Here is a 20,299-nt window from a genome sequence, read left to right on the forward strand (position 1 = left end):
CGGAACAAAGATTTTCAACATCTTGCTTAGACTTCAAATATTTAATAAATGTAATTATACACGTTATCCCAGCAAAAATTAATAAAATCTGGTTACTTTTAAATTAAGAAGCTATTAAAAGCTTCTTGAGAAATTATTAAAAAAAAAAAAAACTTGTGCAAAGAATTTTGTCATGCGGGGAAAATGTACCATAGCCATAAAAATAAAACAAAAACTGGCGAGTTATTAGTCGTACAGTTAAGGGTTATGAATAGCCTGCATAGGAATAAATGTACATCTTTGTATAGATAAGAACTATAATACATGATTACATACGTCGCTATACGTTCTTTCGCGCTAGTGTGTAGCCTACATGTTTATGGCACGCGTTTTGCCAACAAGCCTTTACAGAAATATGATGTTAAGTAGTACTGTAAAGCTCTCCACCCGTATCCCTGTAGTTATCCACGGTTTCAGTTCGTGTGTCGGTTGTATTCGTAAGATGGGTCGAGGCCGTCGTGGTGAAACTCTCTCCACTGCTCTGTCTGCGCTCTGGTGCGCTCGTCTTGCTCTGGACGAGAGTAAAAATGGAGGAATGTTAACTTTGACTGTGTATTCGGGTGATTATATAAGCCTAAAGTACCAAATTTGAGTAACTGACATTTCCGATAGCACGTGACGGCAGCATTACATGATTAGTGAGTATAAAAATATATAATAAAAATAAATAAAAATTGATTAATTAGATTTGGTAAATCTGTTTTGTAAAACACAAGGTTCATCTGAGTTCAAGTTGTTTGCGTCGTCAGTGTTGAATGATCTCAGAACACTACTGCTGCTGTCTGATCCAATATGGCCGCCAGGTGAGTGACTTTTTTTTTCTTTTCTTTTTTACTCACCGTCATCCTCTTCCTCAGCGTAATTCTCAAACTGATTCCTCTGTTCCTCATGATACTCCCTCCTTCTCTCATCCGCGGCCAGCCTCTGTCTCTGTTCAGCTAATGAGACAACATGTGAGAGGAAGAAAGAGAGAACGAAATAAAAACAGAAATATGCTCAGACATCAAGAAATAGCCTAAGGTATGATGTTCACAAATTATCAAACTTTACTTAACACAGTAAACCATGGAAACCCAGTTCAGCCACATAAGAAAGTAAATCATGCTTTGGTAAATCACAATTATACTCATAATTTCGATAATTTTGACTTTGACTATGTCATATTTATGATTATGGAAATGGGCTTCCATAGACAGACCCGTTTTCTATTATTATAACATATTTTAACTACAATTATGCAAATGCTTTTGTTTGGATTTCATTGTATTGCACAATAGTATCATCTGATTTAGTGTGGCAGGCAGCACCACCGAGTTATAAAGCACCATAACCACACACACCAATTAATTTAGTTTTATTTTAAGTCCAAAAAATATAACATATTGATTCTACTTTGGATGTTCCAACCTCTTGTCCTTACCTCACTTTCTGAATACATAGTAATGAATTCCCACAAGTCAGTCAAACATAGTTTTTGGTGAGCCCATAACCATAAACAAACACAGACCAGGTCAAAGCCAAATAAAAGCATGAAAAAGCAGCAGAGCCCCTCCTCCGTTGGCAGGAGCTGAAGACTGAAAGCTGGTTTCTCCAGCCTGCCCTGTGGTTCCTGCTATTTGCTGTGGTTTTCCGTCCTTGCATTCCTCAGCTGGCTCAAAACTCAGCACCTGTGTGGCCAGTGCTATCAGCTACTAAAAGGGCTCTTTATTACGGTTTTACAATATCAAGCCTGACTAAAAGGTTCTAGAAGCCACAACAGTGATGTGATTGATGCTCATTCACTTTACAAGACTTCAGATTGTGATTTTTTTTTATATATACACTACTGTTCAAAGGTTTGCAGTCAGTAATTTATTTGAAATATATATCTTTTGTAACATTACAAATATTTACTGTCACTTTTGATCAACTGAATGCATCTTTGCAGTATGTATGAATATGTTTATAATATATATATTGTCCATTGTAGTTGACAGCTGCTCAAGGGGTTGCCAGAGTTTTCAAATAAGCACAAATAGCCTCACCGTTTATCTCATCCTGAGTTTTCACAGACCTCCTGCCTCGCCGTTTGAAGAAGCTAGAGGCATCTGACTCTGGCATGAAGATCTTCCTCAGTGCACCTTCAGTGAAGAAGAACACTGATGAGGGGGAAGAACTCGTTTGGAAAGATCTATGGAAACATTGTGGGGTTTTTTGGTCACCTTGAGGATTGGCTGCGTTTGCATCCCTCCTATCTGACACGGCGGCGCTGTCGGCTCCATGGAACACTGTAACAGAGGGAAAATGATTGAGGTAAGTCCAAAAGAGTTGCCACCCTTTCCAGGTAATGTTGAACCTGTGGTTCCCCACATTAGTAAATCAACACTTCCCTTGGTCAACCACAGTCCGGTTACTCACAGGTGATGGCGGACAGAACAACGAGACAGGTGAGAAGAGCAGGTTGCGTCCAGGACATTTTAAAGTTAAGCTGAGCAAGAACAAAGTAGAAGCTGCTGATGTTCTCAGGGACGTCTTGCCTGAGATTGGGCTTGTGGTCATGGGAGCAGTGAATGGAATTTGACCAGGAGGGTGAAAGAGGGGTGGAGCCTTGGGAATGTGTTGATTTTGGGGTGAGGGGTGGCACCGGAAAGGGACGTTGGCAGGGATCAAGCTCTGCGGGATCTTGCTTGAAGTGATCAAATGACATGGGAATGGTGCAGTGTTTTTTTTTAGCAAGGCATTTCTGCATTGGGAATGTATTAATAACACTGCATTGTAAAGGAATGTTCCAGATTTGATACAAGTTAAGCTTAATCGACAGAATTTGTGGCATAAGGTGGATTACGATGGATAATGTTTTCAAAACACTTACTCGCGTGCAATAGCAAGTGGGTGTTGATACTTTTTCCTATGCAATGACGTTAGCCAATCATAAAAGGGACCATTTACTGACAAGCCTTAAGGAGCCGCCCCTAAAAAAATTATCATTTCAGAATGAGGGTTGAAAGTAATAATTTTTCCTTTACATATATTTATTTTTTGCACATAAAACTTTATTAAAATTGTAAGTGTTAATATATATATTTTTTAACAAAATATTTAACAGAAAAGGTTCGTAAGTGATTTTTCAGACTAAAATCATGTTAACACATATTGTTTGGTATTGTGGCTGTGGTATTGAAACAATAATCGGCCTCATTCACTTCCATTGTATGTGCCTGACTATCAGCTGGTTTGCTTTAAAGTCCCCCTGTAGTCAATCATTTGATCCCTTAAAACTCATCTTTGATCACCAAAATTACATATTTAAAAGTTTTTTCCTTGAAAAAAAATTCTGCATGCCTTAAAATAACTTGAATGTAACTCCTACACCCTTGCCTCATTTAGTATACGCAGTTCTATGAATATGCAAATTACCCCGCCTCCACTCACTCACACAAGCTCAGAGATCCACTCGTTGATGATCACACGTTGATCTGATTGGTTACAAGGTAGTTTGTGACATCAGAAACACCAGCGATTTCAAACCGCATTTTTGAGACTGTCTTTGGTTCACCGCAGTTTTAAGGAGAAAATACTCAGCATGATATTGACATGAATTTGCCCATGGTTTGTCTTAAAGCACATTAAAAACACCACATAGACACATAAACAACATTAAAAGCTTGATTTTCACCACAGGGGGACTTTAAAGAAAAGAACGGACAAGACGAAATTCATTATTTTAGTAATCAACATGCCACATATTCTGCCGACATCAGGACATGTTTCTGCCCCTTAGAGTACCAAAATATGGAGAGTGTTTTGCACCTGAGGGGTGTGATCGACACAAGGGGCTCCTCTCAGGCCTCAGGCCCCAGGCGGGAGGAACGTCTGCAGTTCTGTGTTTACTTAGGGGGTTTTTCTAGCTGGAGTCTGGCCAATGGCAGGACGCAGTGAATGATGAAATTGTAAGGGCCTCTTTCCGAGAGTCTGGGGCATGGAGAAACTGAGATGAGATAATATGTAAAGGAAAGACTTGGATGTGGTTGACTGGATGACAGAGAGAAAAGTTTTGAAGCCGTTGCCAGAATAGGTTGCACATGTTTGCTTAACATATTCCTCACTGTCACTGGACAGTCGTAAACATGTCAGAATTTCTGCCTTTTTCTGCCCTTCAAAAGTTATGCTGGATAAGCTTTAAAGATGTTTGAGTTTTCATAAGTTATGTTTTACAACTTTTTTATGAAAAATGCAAATAACATTTGTTTAGGACTAATGTTACCAACTGACACTCAGTCATTCACTGTCTGTCCTGGAGGGAGCGCTAACTGTCTAGATTTACCTGACGCTTTATTTAAAGGGGTCATCGGATGCCCATTTTCCACAAGTTGGTATGATTCTTTAGGGTCTTCATGTAAAGTTTGTAACATACTTTGGTTAAAGTTTCTCAATGGTTGTGTAAAACAACACGCTTTTTACCTCCTCAAAAACAGCTCTGTTCACAGCGACCTGTTTCAGTGCATGTCTCTTTAAATGATAATGAGCAACTGCTCACCCCACCCCTCTCTTCCATGGGGCGTGTCGACACAAGACGAGTAAAGTTTACAAATGGCTGAGGGCGGAAATATGCTAATACGGGACAGTCCGTCACTGGTCGTGGGCGGAGCATGAGCAATATGACATCATAATACCTCAGAAAATCCAAACGGCTTGATTATTGAGAGTGTTTAGACTCTGAGGTTTAAAAAAAAAAAAAAAGAGTGAATGGATTTTTTTCATTGTATGGTGGTTGTGTCCACGCACACCAAAGACACATTTATATGCAAACACCATATAAAAGTGAATTTTGCATCCGATGACCCCTTTAAAGCTGTTTCAAAAAGGATTGAAACAACGTAAATTATCCATCCATCCATCCATCATTTTACAGTTTTTTTTTTAATTCGCTTTGGTACTATTTTCACAAGGTGTACATTTTCAAAACTCTTAGTACAAAAATCCAAACTTATCACACTTGTAACGCAGCTAGTCATTCTTTCAAAACCTGATGTAATGCTTTCAGTCAGTTGCACATGTTTTCAGTCCACATAATCATTGTTTCAAACACAAGATCATTGTAATATGTTATGAGAACATTTGGTTTTATCACTGAAACTCAACAGTATGATCTTCTTTCAGTTTAGTACTTTTAACAATCAGTTCATCCAACAGCAAACAATGCAAGATACATGTTTCAAATCGGCCTTAGAAGTGCTGAAATTAATATGCTACAGTACTATAAAAGACAGATTACACAGTTTTCACCACATGATCAACGATGATGGCCCGGACTTCATTAGAGACAACAGTTCTGCCTCCCTCTCTCTGATGACCAACCCTTTGACGGGCCCCATGCCCACCTCTTTGACCTCTCTGTTGGTGCCCATGCCCACCTCTCTGACCTCTCTGTTGGTGCCCATGCCCACCTCTCTGACCTCTCTGTTGGGCTCTGACCTCTCTGTTGGTGCCCATGCCCACCTCTTTGACCTCTCTGTTGGTGCCCATGCCCACCTCTCTGACCTCTCTGTTGGTGCACATGCCCACCTCTCTGTTGGTGCACATGTCCACCTCTGATGGATCCCTTGTCCACAAGCTCTTCCTATTCCTTGCTGTCTATCCTGCTCCATGTTGAAAGAAATTGCCAGTTTACACCCCCACTTTTATATATAGTGACCAATTGTGGTTACCACTATGTGAAATCAATTAGCAATAACGAGTATTCATCATGTGTGGTTACACGTAATTTATATGTTCGTACAAACACACATTTTATTTCTGTAGTTCTCAAAATCCTTATACTGTATATTGCTGAAATGAAAATCTATAGGTTTAACAAACGGTTCAGTGATTAACCATTAAGATCAGTTGGATTAAGTGTTGGTCAAATGTATTTACGCAAATCAGATGAGAAGCATATCAAAAGTATTGTGAGCATTGCATTGTGAAAGACAATTACCGTACTTCATATGAAAGGTATTTCTTTGATGACACACTGATTAGGTTGTCAGGGTGTGTGCAGGCAGAAGAAGACGAGGAAGGCAGAAGGCTCCAAGGTGCTCCAGGTGCAGGCGGGGACACAGAAGGGCGCGGTGAAGACAGAGGGAGTGAGGACTAAGGAGGAACTGAAGGGAGTGAGGAGTCCAACTGAGCCGGGGGGGGGGGGGGGGGGCGAAGGGACGAGGCGAAGCCAGAGGAGTGCAGTCCAGAGGTGAGGGAAGGTGGACGAGCTACCAAGGTGGATCCGGGGGGACGAGGGAGCCTGGCGGAGCTGGTGCACTGATGGGCCACGGTGGAGCTGAAGGAGGTAAGAGCCAAGGGGACATCAATGGACTATTGGGCTTAGGCGGAGTTCTGGTCACGGAGGTCAAAGGCGGAGACCCGGGATCCACCGACCAGGCTGGAGCTGTAGGCTGGCAGACCCATGGTGATTCTACCTCCCAGAAGATGGAGAGAGGAGCAGAGGGGCTGACAGGCAGTGGTGGAAGGGTTGAGAGGTGGTAGATGGAAGGAGGTGGGAGAGGGAGGCTGGGTGGGAATTTAGGCTCTGGTGTCAAGACGGGCTCCGGGCTGGACAGGACCAGCGATGAAAAAGTATCTGGGCTGGACGGGACCAGCGGTGAAAAAGGCTCTGGGCGCGACGGGACCAGCGGTGAAAAAGGCTCTGGGCTGGACGGGACCAGCGGTGAAAAAGGCTCTGGGCTGGACGGGACCAGCGGTGAAGCAGGCTCAGTGGGCTATACGTGTACGGTCTCTGGCTCGGCGGGCATTACGTGATGCGCAGGCTCGGCTGGACTGACATGAAGTGCAGGCTCGGCGGGACTGACATGAAGTGCAGGCTCGGCAGGACTGACATGATGCGCTGGCTCGGCGGGCAAGACGTGATGCGCAGGCTCGGAAAAAAGGTCAATTAAGTCCTTCTCGTCCGGACTCTGGACGAGGACAGGAACAGGATACTGGATGGGCAATCTCGGCGGAATGAGACTCAGGACGGGTTGTGACGGAGGCTGGTGACGGTGGTTGAGCGGCGATGTTAAAATCAGCCTCACCCACAGTGTAGGCTGAGCTGCTGGAGCTTGCTGGTGCAGATGATCGTTCAACCCGTACCAAAACACAGTCTTTTGGACGTCATCTGCCCAGCTAACCCTGTCCAAGATCTCCAGGAACTCTGTGACATATTCCTCTAGGTGACGGCCGTCCTGGAAACAGGTCAGAAGACCGTTGGTGGAGTTGGCAGGGGTGATGAGTTTGCCCATCTTGTCCCGTTATTTGGTCCGTTCTTCTGTCAGGGTGTGTGCAGGCAGAAGAAGACGAGGAAGGCAGAAGGCTCCAATACAAAGTGTTTACTTACAAATATAACTTAGGCGATACAAATAGACTGGATATACACACACTGGTAACAACGTTACATAAACGAGAACGGACCAAGACTGACTGAACAGAGGGAACTAAATACAGACACTGATGAACATAAACCAGGTGACACAGATGAAGGTGATAGACAAGACACAGGTGATGATGATGAACTAATGATGGTAGACATGGCAACGGATAAGTGGAGGGAAAACAAAAGACGTGACTAAACAGACTAAACAGGAACACAACGGTTACATAGGTGTGGTGAAAAAGTGAATGTGTAATTTTGTTCGTTGTACTTAGTCAATTGAACATGTGATTACATGTTTGAAAAAACAGACTTTTTAATGATCTGCTTTGAGTTTTGTACTAACAGCTGTGAGGTTTTACCACATAATTGCGATAATAGTACCAAAGTGAATAAAAAAAAACTGTAATCAATCCATCACTCTGTAGTTCTATCTTTCTATTGTTCTATTGCATTTATTTATTGGATCTTATTTATAAAGGAGAAAAATACAAGATAGATTCTTCTAATGTAATATAAATATTTTCCAAATTATATTATTATCAGTATAACAATTACAGAAAGTAGAGTCCAAACATCTGAAACGCTCTAAATTTGTTGTAATTCAACTTTTTTTTCTTTTTTTTTTTTACTCAACTTTTACTGCTGATGTAAATTGTAAGGAAAATATAAAATTTGAAAATTGCACAATTAGTATAGTCTCAGAGTGGTCTTAAACTAGACTGGTCTTAAACTTTTTTAATCAAAATGTGTGTATTTCTGCTGATGGTGACAAAATTGTACAAGCTACAAATTGAAAGGAAATCACTCAGTCTAACAGTTTGTTGACTGATAGATTCTCGTCTTTTTGAACAGCGTATCGTAACACAGAACCTTTGGTGCAGAGATAACATAGTCAAACACCACCATGTACTCTGTCTTCTGTGGTTAAAGGAGGGGTCCACAGAACAGCCTTTGATTGGCCCATTACAATTTGTGTACACCACCCAGTGAAGTGATTTGCATTGCTGATCACACTCCTCAGGTATCAGCCTGTGGTGTTGTTCTGTCATTGGAGATGCCTCGCTTCACGGTCCACGTTCGGGACGAGTGGCTAACCGTCCCATGCAAAGATGCCACCTGCAGCATCAAATGGTTGGGTTTCGAAGCTCTCAAGCGCTACATCAAGAACAAACCCGACAATGGAGGAATCCAGCACATCAAAGATGTGTGTTTTGTGGTCAGAAGATGTCAGGGATTGGGGTTGCTGGACAATGACGATACCATAGAAGATGTGCTTGAGGACAATGACTTCGTTGAACTTGGTAATGTTACAAATATGGCTTATTTGTTCAGTGTTTGTCGAGAGGTTGAACTTCAAGCATTCAGTTCTTGACTGACTTATTTTAGGCTGTTTACCACAATTACTGAATCCTGTTTTGCAAGATGAGTCAATAACGTGTTATATTTTACTGTTATCTTCAGCTATTGAAGGAGACACCATGCCACAAGATTTCATTCCAAGTCAGCCTGGGACGTCACACCTGTATCTTTATATTGTCAGTCAGTTACAAATAAATTATATGATACGCTGATTACTTAATCAAATGAATCACAATTAATCATATACACCATTGTTTGCTGAGAAAAGCCTCCAATTAGGATCTTTCAAAGACATTAAATGCATATCTAAAGTTTTACTTTAATCTTAAATTGCAGTAAAGGGAAGAAAATCCCTCATTACAGTTTTATTTAATATATTTTAAGAAATTTTAAATGCATTCTTAATTTTGATCAGTTTTATAGCATTTTTTAAGTAACAGCACTAAAAGAATGCATTAAATTGACAGTGCTTGTTTTATATTAAAACCTTTTGCTTATAACTTATGTAATGTTTCACCTGGTCCACATTTGGAATCATTCATTTATTTTTGTACAAAATACCGACTTACATGTAAATGATTGTCTTTCGGGAAAATCTCTCAAAAGCTACTCAGTAAACTTGAACAACTCTGAAAATGTCCTTAATATGGATGTTAAAAACAGAATAAGACCATATCGAGAACCAGAGCAAGTAAGTATGAAATATCAGTACAACAAATCCAGCACTTTTACCAACATCAGTCAGTACTATTAATGACAGCTGTCCGTCTTCAGAACATTTCTCTAGATGGGAACAGCCTGACCTCAACTGATCTGGTGAATTTAGGGAAAGGCCTCTATAAGATTAAGGTGAGTGGGTTATGCTGGATGTCTACAATTGTTTTGTGATTTAAGAATGAACATTTACAAACAATATTTCTCAATGGAAATGCATTGCAACTTTTATCTTACCCTCAGCTGACCCCAGAGGCCGAGCAAAAAGTTGAGCAATCGAGAGAGCTTCTGGACACCATTGTGAAAGAAAACAAAGGTGAGAATGACATCCAATCTACAGGAAATATGTGCGGTTTTTCAAAGTGATTTTTTTACCTGCTCTTAAAACCTGCTCCTGCATTTTGGGTTCCCCAAAGAACCTTTCTGTGAATATATATTAAAAGAACCATTTTTGCTTAGTGTGCAGAGCAATTTAATAATCTAAAATTCCTTTAGTGCAGTGGAAACATTCCATGGATATTAAATGTTCTCCATGGAATCATCAACTTTTATTTTTAAGAACAACATTTTTAGACATACATTGAATCCTGAGCGATATCTAGAGACCACATTCAGAATATCATAGATTCTTACAAGTTGGTTATTTTGATTTGGACTAGTACACTGTAAAAAAAAAAAAAAAAAAAAATATATATATATATATATATATATATATATATATATATATATATATATATATATTTTGAAAAATATTGTAAAAATGCTACAGTAAAAACATGTTAATTGTTTAAAAATAAGTAAGCTTAACATATATGGTGAAAACCTGTAAATGGCTTAATATCACATTATATGTAATTTTACTGTAAAATACTATCAAATGTATTGTTTTTGCAAGTAAAATCTATGAATTATCATAAAATTTAATGGTAAAAAAAAAAGGTATTCCCAGAATTCTCTGCGTTACACATCACGTATGATTACATTTTTATAAATAATTCTTTCTTATTTGTGTTATCAGTGATGTGCATTAGTGTGATACATTTTATGATATTTAGTAAATGTTTATTGCATTATTATAGTGTTGTGTATGTTATGGCGTTGTGTGTTTATGTCTATGACCCCATGCACCGTCTATATTTGTTTTATGAACAGGCCGCTTACGATGAACTCTGTTTCATTATGTGACTTTCTATTGTGCCAACTGTATGGTGGTTATTGGTACATTTTAAGATAAAAAGGTAGATTTTGGTAGTTAAAGTAGGTATATTAACATTATATCACTTAATGAAATATACGGTTTTAAGTTGTAAAATATACAAGCATCCTGTAAAACTGGAAACTGGTATCTATGGTATTTTCCACTGGTATTTTCAAGAGCACAAATATCCTCATTAATATGAAATAGTGGGGTTTTTATAAATATGACTCGACATGATCATTCTTATTTTCTTTTTTCCTTTTCTAGTTGTGTATGGCATCACTACAGGGTTTGGTAAATTTGCTCGGACTGTCATCCCAGTCAGCAAGCTCAAGTATTAATAATTGTTTTCTTCTTTTTTTTAATATAATGTTTGGTAACACTTTATTTTACAGTGTTCTTGTTACACAGTACATGTAGTTACTGTAGTAATAACTATAAATTATGCATAATATGCAACTAACCCTAAACCGACCCCTATTCCTAACCATAACCATATAGTAGGTACATGTAGTTCATTATTACTCAGTACTTTAATGTATAATTACACTGTGACATGGACAACAAAATAAAGTGTAACCAAATGTTTTCTTACTCTTGAAATCTAGTTTATTTAAAAAATGACTGATTTGTAAATGCAATAGGTAAAATGAAATATTGAGCAATGAGCAATATATTTTACAGCATTTATTAGTCTTTGTTAATGTTTGTTAATAAAATAGTTCATTGTTTGTTCATGTTAGTTCAAATTAACAGATATACATTTTATAATGTATTAGTACATTTTAAAACTATTATTGTTTATTGTTAGTTGGTTAGTTAACTAATGGTATATTAACAAATGAAATCTTATTGTGAAGTGTTACCAGCATCTCACATATTTCTCTCTTTCAGGGAGCTTCAGGAAAACCTTCTGCGCTCACACTCATCAGGTGACATATTTTAGTTGAAATAAATATAAGTATGAACATATGTCTGCATATGTTTTTTATGACATTTTGAAGATATGTACTCATAGAAATATTCGTCATGAACTGAAACTTTGTCAATCTACTATATGATTATTATTTTTGATTATAGGTCTGGGAAGTCCTTTAAGTCCTGAAAGAACTCGAATGCTGCTGGCTCTGAGGATCAATGTTTTGGCCAAAGGGTACAGCGGGGTTTCACCGGAGACGTTGCACCGCATGATACAGGCCTTCAATGGTACATAATGGATTCCTCATTATTTTAACTGAAGAGAGTATTGTTGGGTATTTTTGTTTCTTTGGCACAGCATATGAAACATGGTGCGCCATTTCAAAGAATACTTTTATGGTAGTTGCTGCGTCTTTGAAAAAGTTTCTTTGAACGTCTCCCTCAGGAGTTTTTACTCGAGCTGATATTTTTACCATTTTCTTTCTTCTCTCGTCTCAGCCTCCTGTTTATCCTACGTCCCGGAGAAGGGTACGGTAGGTGCGAGCGGAGATCTCGCCCCTCTTTCTCACCTCGCCCTCGGCCTGATGGGAGAAGGCAAGATGTGGTCACCCAAGAGCGGCTGGGCGGATGCCAAATACGTGAGCACATTTTCTTTGGAGAGGCTGTGGTTACAAATCTTTGTCCTAATGATAATGAGACATAAACATATTTACTTTTCATTTAGCCTTTAAAGTCACATTTGACCTTTGTATTGCCTGCAGGTATTGGAAGCACATGGTCTGAAGCCCATATCTCTGAAGCCAAAGGAGGTACGGTTAATCCCCCATTGTGCAGTCAACATGTTTATCTCTGTTGACTTAGAGCTGTTTTGTGGGGCAGAACTCAACAAAACAAGTCTGAACACAAGTTTTTTTTTTTGCATTGCATTGCATTGCAAAGGGAAAATTATACAAATTAGAAAATAAATATTTTAAAAGTGATGTAGCATGAAGGCTTGGCTCTGAGTGGTAGCTTCACAAGTATGTTTTAACTGGAGAGAGTATTGTTGGGTATTTTTGTTTCTTTGGCACAGCATATGAAACATGGAGTGCCATTTCAAAGAATACTTTTATAAAAATGTTTATAGTTGCTGCGTCTTTGAAAAAGTTTCTTTGAACTTCTCCCTCAGGAGTTTATACTCAAGGTAATATTATACTATTATTATACTACTATACTATACTTCATTCTCTCCTCTCAGCCTCCTGTTTATGCTACGTCAAGCATGGTTGGATTGATAGCTATGTGGTTACTAACGTGTTCTGGGTGGTTTCTAGGGCATTGCTGTGTTTTTCCTATAGAGTGCAACAGTATGGAGTGAAAACCATTAGATATATACATAGATTTCTCATTAGTGTCTGTTCTATGGGCTGTTATACGTAAGCCATCCGCCATATTGGAACAGTCAAATCAAGTCCATTACCACTTAAGAGCAAGTTGACTGTAGATGTACTGTATATGCAATAGACATTAGCAGCTGATTTTCACAGCATTTAGTTCATCATTAATGTGATAATTAACATTTTCGACGAAAATTCATTAATTTGTTAGTGTGAGTGATGAACAGTGTCATGTCACCTGTTCCAAGATGGCGGACGCGCCAAAGTGTCTGGATAGGTTGAACGTGAGATCTACATATACATATCTATGGTAAAAACTCTTTTTTCCATAAGGAAATTGATTTTTAACAATAACTTCTAAACCTTTAAAGACAGCCCAACTGTGAGCAACGGGGGTGTTAGTCGATGATATTAGCTGGTCCCACTTTATATTAAGTGGCTTTAAGTACTATGTACTTACATGTACTTACATTGAAATTAATAATTTGATACAATGTACTTATTGTGTAACTACATGTTTTTACATTGTACTTACATTTTAAAAATTCCTGCATGTAATTACATCTGTAATTAATTTATGTAATTACATTTGTAATTACACTGTTGACCCTTCCCTTAGACCTTAAACCTACCCAATCCACCTCACCTGTCCCTAACCTTACCCGTATCACACCTCAATAGCAGCAAAAGTGTTTTACAATACAACATGAACACAATAAGTACATTGTACTTATTTTTTGATGTAAGTACATAGTACTTAACGCCACTTAATATAAAGTGGGACCTATTAGCTTCTATTGAAGCCGTTAGCCTGCATTATTTCAACTTGGTTTTCAAATATTCGTGTTTAACTGGGGAATTTGTGAAAAACTATATTACACATGATGCTGTACAAAAATTCCACCAATCAGTCGCAACAGGCAAATGCGCCAAAGGAGCTCTTTAGCTCCGCCTACTCCCAGAAAGTACTCCAGATGTGATAAAGTCAGTCTACATATGCTCTCAAATATGCTCTCTTATATTTGTAAATGTATGCATATTTTGCAATAAACTTAAATAAATTATATTAAATAAAATATATTGTTCGCTGGGATTGTAGTTCTTTCCCTCATTAAATCCGTTATGTTCACAGTCTTGTACCTTCACCCTGTAGCTGGTTGGCTTGATTCATGGCTTATTATGCTTTAACAAAGACTTTTTAAATCCCTGTGGGATTTACAATGCTGCTGAAAAAGTGGGCGGGCACTGTTGGACTCTGTAGTGTCCTGGGAAGTTTCTACTGAACGTTTATGTGTCTGCGAGGGCAATTGCTATGTGGCTCCTAGAGTATTCTGTGTGGTTGCTCAGCAGTTCCTAGGATGTTCGGAAGTGTTTGCTAGGTGCTAGTTTTATTCTGTGATAAGAGTGTGTGTAATGTTTATCTCTGTTCACAGGGGCTGGCTCTGATCAATGGGACACAGATGATCACTTCTTTGGGAGCAGAGGCCGTGGAGAGAGCTGAGGCCATCGCCCGGCAGGCTGACATCATCGCTGCCCTGACCCTGGAAGTCCTCAAGGGGACCACCAAAGCCTTTGATAGTGGTGAGGACAAAAATAAGGGTTGTGTAAGCAGACATATTTACACACTGATTCACAGTTCTGCAGACAGAAGCTGTAAACACTGCAAGACTTATCAGACAAAACATTACTAGGGAGACAAAACATATTTGTGTATCACTGCCTTGCATATAAAGTCACAGTCCCTCCTCCAATTTTCTGACTAATGCAATGGCGATGTAATAAACAATTTTAATGACAGACCAATTTCCTTACAGATATTCATGAACTGCGACCTCATCCGGGACAGAAGGAAGTGGCCCTGCGCTTCCGTTCCCTGTTAGACTCTGATCACCACCCGTCTGAAATTGCAGGTGAATGCCGCCGTTTTAATATGCTCCATTAAAGCTCATATTTAGCCATTTGGTGGTAACCTGTCTTGCTTTTTTCTAATTGCAGAGAGCCATCGGTTTTGCGACAGAGTTCAAGATGCCTACACTATGCGCTGTTGTCCACAGGTAACATACAGAGCCCATTCTGGGTCACCCTAAATACATTTTTTAAGTGATTTTTTTTAACTGAAACTATTAAAAACATTTTGAAATAAAGCTAATATGAAAAATAAATATTAGATGAAAAACGTAAACTAAAGGACAATTAGAAATGGCAACTAATTCAAATAAGTTTAAGTTGAAGGCTGAAGCACTAAAATGATTAACTGGAAGTAAATAAAAATTAAAACTGGAAAAAAAATACTCCTAAATAATAAAAACTAATAAAAATGACAAAATCACATAAAAAAATGCTAAAAATGAGCTCAAATTCAAATAAAAGCTGAACATATAAAATTAAAAATCGAATACAAATTACGCTAACACTAAAATAAGACTGGTTGACACGTGTGAACTATATTCTAATTCAGTTTGTCTTAAATTTGAAAAAAAAAGTAAAAAAAATTAAGTTCAACCTAAATAATAATATTATAAAAAATAAAAAAAACTAATAAAAGTGACAAAAATGCATTACAAAATTACAAAAAACTAAAATTAAAACAGAAAATATAATTCAAAATATTAATAAAAACTATAATAGTATTAATATGTAATACTAAGGGTACGTTTACATGACGTAATAAAAACAGGAAAAATCCCCGTTCACAAGGATCCACAAAAATGCTGTATTATTCATGTCAGGCCAGTAGTTGGCGATGTCACTTTATAAAGAAAAGTCTATAGCTGAACACGTAATACGCATACGCATGACATCACCGTTTACACCAATCCGTGTTTTTGTTGTTTACATGGAGACGATAACGGTATAGTTTTGGAAAACTTTCACTTTTATACCCGATTTAAAAAAGTTTGGTTTTAAAAAGCCGCCAAAGCGATATTGTCGTGTAAATGAACGGCCAGAACGCATAAAAAGTTTTCGCATTTTTGTTAAAAACGCTGACGTGTAAAAATCCCCTAAAATAACACTGGTTGAGACACTTGAACTATATTATTCAGTTTTCCTTACATTTTGCAGGTCCATGGAATCGTCAATGACACAATTGATTTTGTCAAGAAAATCATCAATACAGAAATCAACAGTGCCACAGATAATCCTGTATCCTTTTTTAATCTGTATATACAAGTTCGAAACCTTAACACTGGCACTCATCTTGTAGTGTTGCTCATGTCTCTTCAAATCGCCAACTGAAAATGTTATTCGGACACTTCTCCCAAGAGAATCACTTTGGTGTTAAGGTTTGTCTGGTTAGCTGGTCAGTGCCATAATTACACCAGCCTCTTCCAAAGATATGTAGGCTACATTTGCCCTTGACTGTGAGTTAGATGGTGTTTGCAGAGAGAGGTGAGACAATATCCGGTGGAAACTTCCATGGAGAATATCCAGCAAAGGTATTTTATCTCACCACAGTAGCATTTATTTAACAAAGAGTCTCGACGACGTTTCTGCACATTCTCTTCTTCCATTCTTAGGCTCTTGACTATTTGGCGATCGGAGTGCATGAGTTGGCCTCCATCAGCGAGAGGCGCATTGAACGTCTCTGCAATCCCTCTCTCAGCGAACTGCCTGCGTTCCTGGTCAATGAGGGAGGCCTGAACTCTGGGTTTATGATCGCGCACTGCACTGCCGCGTCTCTCGGTTAGCATCACAAAGTTCAGAAGACTATAACTCTCCTTTACCAAATAGTGGAAAGTTTAATTTTGACTACTGTACTGAAGTCATGTTGACCATTAACTAAAACAGATACTTTTCCTTTTGCAGTGTCAGAGAACAAAGTGCTTTGCCACCCCTCCTCTATTGACTCCCTGTCCACTAGCGCGGCCACGGAGGACCATGTGTCCATGGGTGGCTGGGCCGCACGCAAAGCCCTCAGAGTGGTCGAGCACGTTGAGCAAGGTCCAAAACCTGATATTAACCTCCTGTTTACCCACTGACATCATCCACTAATCAATTTAGCTACAATTTTTACTATTATAGCGCCCCCTACTGAAGCACCAAAGCACAGCAGCACAAATTGTAATTGTCAACACACAATCTCATTGCAATTCATAACTATTTTATGTTTTGGTGAATTGGTGGCTAAAAGGTGCGGTCACATAAGCAATATTTCAGTGAAATTGCAGACAAAAAAAAGGTCTATTGTCAAGAGCGTTGTGATGTATTAAAGGAACTCTCCACTTTTTTTGGAAATAGGCTCATTTTCCAACTCCCCTAGAGTTAAACAGTTGCGCCTGCTGCACCCATGGTACGGCAGCAAAGTTCCTTGATTATTATGCAGGAATGAGAGTATAGTTCCTAGCCATATCGGCCTAGATAATCGCAACTTTTCATTTTCTGTCGGTCTTAGTGCATGATGTAACTACAGAAGAGTCACGTTTTAAATAGGAAAAATATCGAAACTCTTTAGTCATTTTTTTGAGAGAGATGCTAACAATCTAATCAGATTCAATGATCTATGCTAAGCTATGCTAAAAGTGCTACCGCCAGACCCGGAGATCGGCTGAATGGATTCGAAAACGGTGAAACTCAACTGCTCAACTCTAGGGGAGTTGGAAAATGAGCCTATTTCCAAAAAAAGTGGAGAATTCCTTTAACTCTTTCCCCACCAGCCAACATTTTTGATAATTTTCTAAAATATTTTGTTGCATGAATATCTGAATATGCAATATATGAAAAGAAAGAACAGACCCTCTGCTTTTGAAACAAAAAAAATCCTTTTTTATTACATACATTTAATTTATTGATATTATGTGGGTTTCATAAAAAAGCAACATTTTGAGCAAAACGCAAAGAAAATCACATTTTTGTCAAAGACTATGTTTGGATGGGATTCAGAACGATGATCAAAACACAGATGGAGTAGATCGAGTCCATCAACACCCCCAAAGTTTGCACAGTCCTATAGCTCATCCTGGGTCGACATTTTTATTCTGTAACGTTAGCCAGTTTTTATTTATATGTTGTTTAATGTCGATGATCGTGTTATTTTACATATGCATCTGCTTAGATAAGCTGTCGCTTGATTCTGCTTCTTCTTCACCTGTGTTTTGATCTGGAGACTCTGAACTCTTTCAGAAGATGCGTAATAGCGCCCCCTACCGCATAATAGTGGAAACATGGATAGCCAGAAAATTCCGTCAATGGCGGGGAAAGAGTTACGTTTAATTTATGTACAAAGCAACTTTCGGTTGTTCACTGTGGTAAATTTGCATGACCAACTTGAACATGAATGAAACTTTTACGCATGAACGCAAAACCTCCAAATTCCACAGATTCCTATTGAAATGACTGAATTTTTTTAATTTGTTAGTAATTTTTTTTACTTTTTGTTTACTGACCACTGATCTTCAAATACAGAACAGAATATGTAATTTTGGGAGAAATTAAACCTGGATCTGTCCATTTTATGTGTCCTTACAGTGCTAGCCATTGAGTTGTTAGCTGCCTGTCAGGGTATTGAGTTTCTACGCCCCCTACGTACAACGACCCCATTGGAGAAAGTGTACGACCTTGTGCGTGCTACAGTAAAGTAGGTTGAACAATGATACACTAACCCCAAAACCTCCAATATATTGAACTTTCAGGTTAATAATTGGCAAACCTTCTTTCATCTGTCTCTTCCTACTTGTCTTTTTTTCTCTCTTTTCCTCAGGCCCTGGATGAAAGACAGGTTCATGGCTCCAGACATTGAAGCTGTACATCGGCTTCTCGTGGACCAGAAGGTAAGACTCACTGCTTCTTATTCTTGGCATCACTATTACTATTGAAACCAACCTCAAAACTCAGAGTTATTAACCTATTGTGCGTGACTGTTTATGCTACAGACATGAATGGTAGCTCACAAGTTGAGTCTTGGTGGGAAGAGTTATGCTATTTTTTTCTAAACAATCAGACTTACAATTACTTGTCTGGTGGATCATAAAACAGGTGAAAAAATCCAGACCAAAACATCATATAGACATGAAACACAAAACATCCCAGAAAAACCTAGCAACGACATGCTATAAACTACTCAAAACCTTTAGCTACTCTAGCGTCACCCACAAATTTCTAGCATTGCAATGACGAATTTTGCACTAATAACATTCTCACGCCATGTTGTTTCTTGCCTGTTGCATTCAGGTGTGGGACATTGCTGGACCATACATTGAGAAATATTGTATGGAAATCATCCCAGAATCCCGCCCCTCTTCCCCCACAGCCTTTGCTCTGGACCCGCCCCCATCACCACGGAAACGGGTCAGGCTGGAGTGACAGAGATGGCATCCTGCTGATACTGTTCTCTAGTCTCACATTTAATACATTACCAAGCATTTAAAATGTGTTCATATTTCAGCATAGTTCTTACTGTTGTTTTCTTTGAATGGAGTTCATTATAACATGTGAAATGTTCCGGACGGTTCTACTGTATCTTGCCATCTGTTGGTCCTTATGCAGTTCTTCAGTTTCTGAGTGTTTTGGTGAATAAATGTCTTGTGATACCAGTATTTGTTTAGTTTTGTTTTTCTTCAACTTCCCCAGAAGGGATCCCACAGTGACAGCAGGATAGAGGCTGTGCCATGTTTTCATTCGGATATTGAAATGTCCATTGAATGATTTCATCAGTCTGCTCTTAAAGGAAGTATCTTTGAACTCATGACACAGAGGTATTTTGACAGATGGAGGGATGTTGTCTTTGTTCTGTGGCTCATCGTCGCCACGTGAAATAGATCAAACACTGCTTTTTGTGGCTTATAGCGAATTCCCCTTTTACTTTTTTTTTTTTTCCAACATGTTCATTTTATGAGTGAACGTGTTCTCTGTAGGAAACAAATGACATGAGTGTTGCTAGCAAGTTCATTCACTACAAAAATTGTTTCTTGCTTCGTATTTTTGCTTTGCTTTTCATTAAAAATATCCAAAAATTCTTAAATACATTTACTTGAGAAGCAAAATTATTTTAAAATCATCAAAAACAAGTGAGTTTGTGCTTGAAATAAGAAAAAAATAGCTGTCCATGGGGTAAGAAAAATAATACAAATGAAAAAAAATCCCGGGACTAATTAACTTTATTTATTTTTTTTATTTGTATTTTTTCTTACCGTATGAACATATATATTTTCTTGTTTTAAGCATAAACTTTTTGATGATTTTGATGATTTTTTACAAATGATTGTCATTTTGCTTCTTGATTTAAGTCATATGGACCACTTTTATAGTGCTCTGCCATCCAAATGAGTAGTTGTGTATTAGATGATAGACAGATTGAAGCTTATTATTAGTGTT

General features: G+C 38.4%; 2 protein-coding genes and 1 long non-coding RNA gene across 4 annotated transcripts; 2 read left to right on the top strand and 1 right to left on the bottom strand.

The window, feature by feature from the left end:
- Window positions 1–26: 26 nt before the first annotated feature.
- On the bottom strand, window positions 27–2,591 carry ucmab (upper zone of growth plate and cartilage matrix associated b). Of its 2 annotated transcripts, XM_084095030.1 has the most exons (5): window positions 2,437–2,591; window positions 2,241–2,306; window positions 2,064–2,159; window positions 879–977; window positions 27–550 (listed from the first exon to the last, which is right to left on the bottom strand). In XM_084095030.1, exons 1-5 carry the CDS (start codon window positions 2,492–2,494, stop codon window positions 453–455), a joined length of 417 nt encoding a protein of 138 aa, XP_083951156.1. In that variant the 5' UTR covers window positions 2,495–2,591; the 3' UTR covers window positions 27–452. The 2 variants fall into 2 exon arrangements, with proteins under 2 accessions (XP_083951156.1, XP_083951155.1); XM_084095029.1 differs by having other exon boundaries at window positions 2,064–2,306.
- LOC311070913 lies at window positions 556–1,070 on the top strand. Its single transcript, XR_014603725.1, has 3 exons — window positions 556–677; window positions 756–842; window positions 961–1,070. It is a non-coding gene; the product is annotated as an uncharacterized lncRNA (long non-coding RNA).
- hal (histidine ammonia-lyase) lies at window positions 2,196–19,521 on the top strand. Its single transcript, XM_084095026.1, has 21 exons — window positions 2,196–2,331; window positions 8,445–8,724; window positions 8,885–8,945; window positions 9,446–9,473; window positions 9,557–9,631; window positions 9,740–9,812; window positions 10,962–11,028; window positions 11,589–11,626; window positions 11,775–11,900; window positions 12,111–12,250; window positions 12,374–12,421; window positions 14,422–14,569; window positions 14,803–14,898; window positions 14,984–15,042; window positions 16,052–16,132; window positions 16,360–16,425; window positions 16,507–16,672; window positions 16,796–16,930; window positions 18,455–18,563; window positions 18,687–18,756; window positions 19,157–19,521. Exons 1-21 carry the CDS (start codon window positions 2,299–2,301, stop codon window positions 19,286–19,288), a joined length of 2,031 nt encoding a protein of 676 aa, XP_083951152.1. The 5' UTR covers window positions 2,196–2,298; the 3' UTR covers window positions 19,289–19,521.
- The last annotated feature ends 778 nt before the right edge of the window (window positions 19,522–20,299 follow it).

This window comes from Abramis brama (assembly GCF_963993115.1).
Source record: "Abramis brama genome assembly, chromosome: 20".
NCBI lineage: Eukaryota > Metazoa > Chordata > Actinopteri > Cypriniformes > Leuciscidae > Abramis > Abramis brama.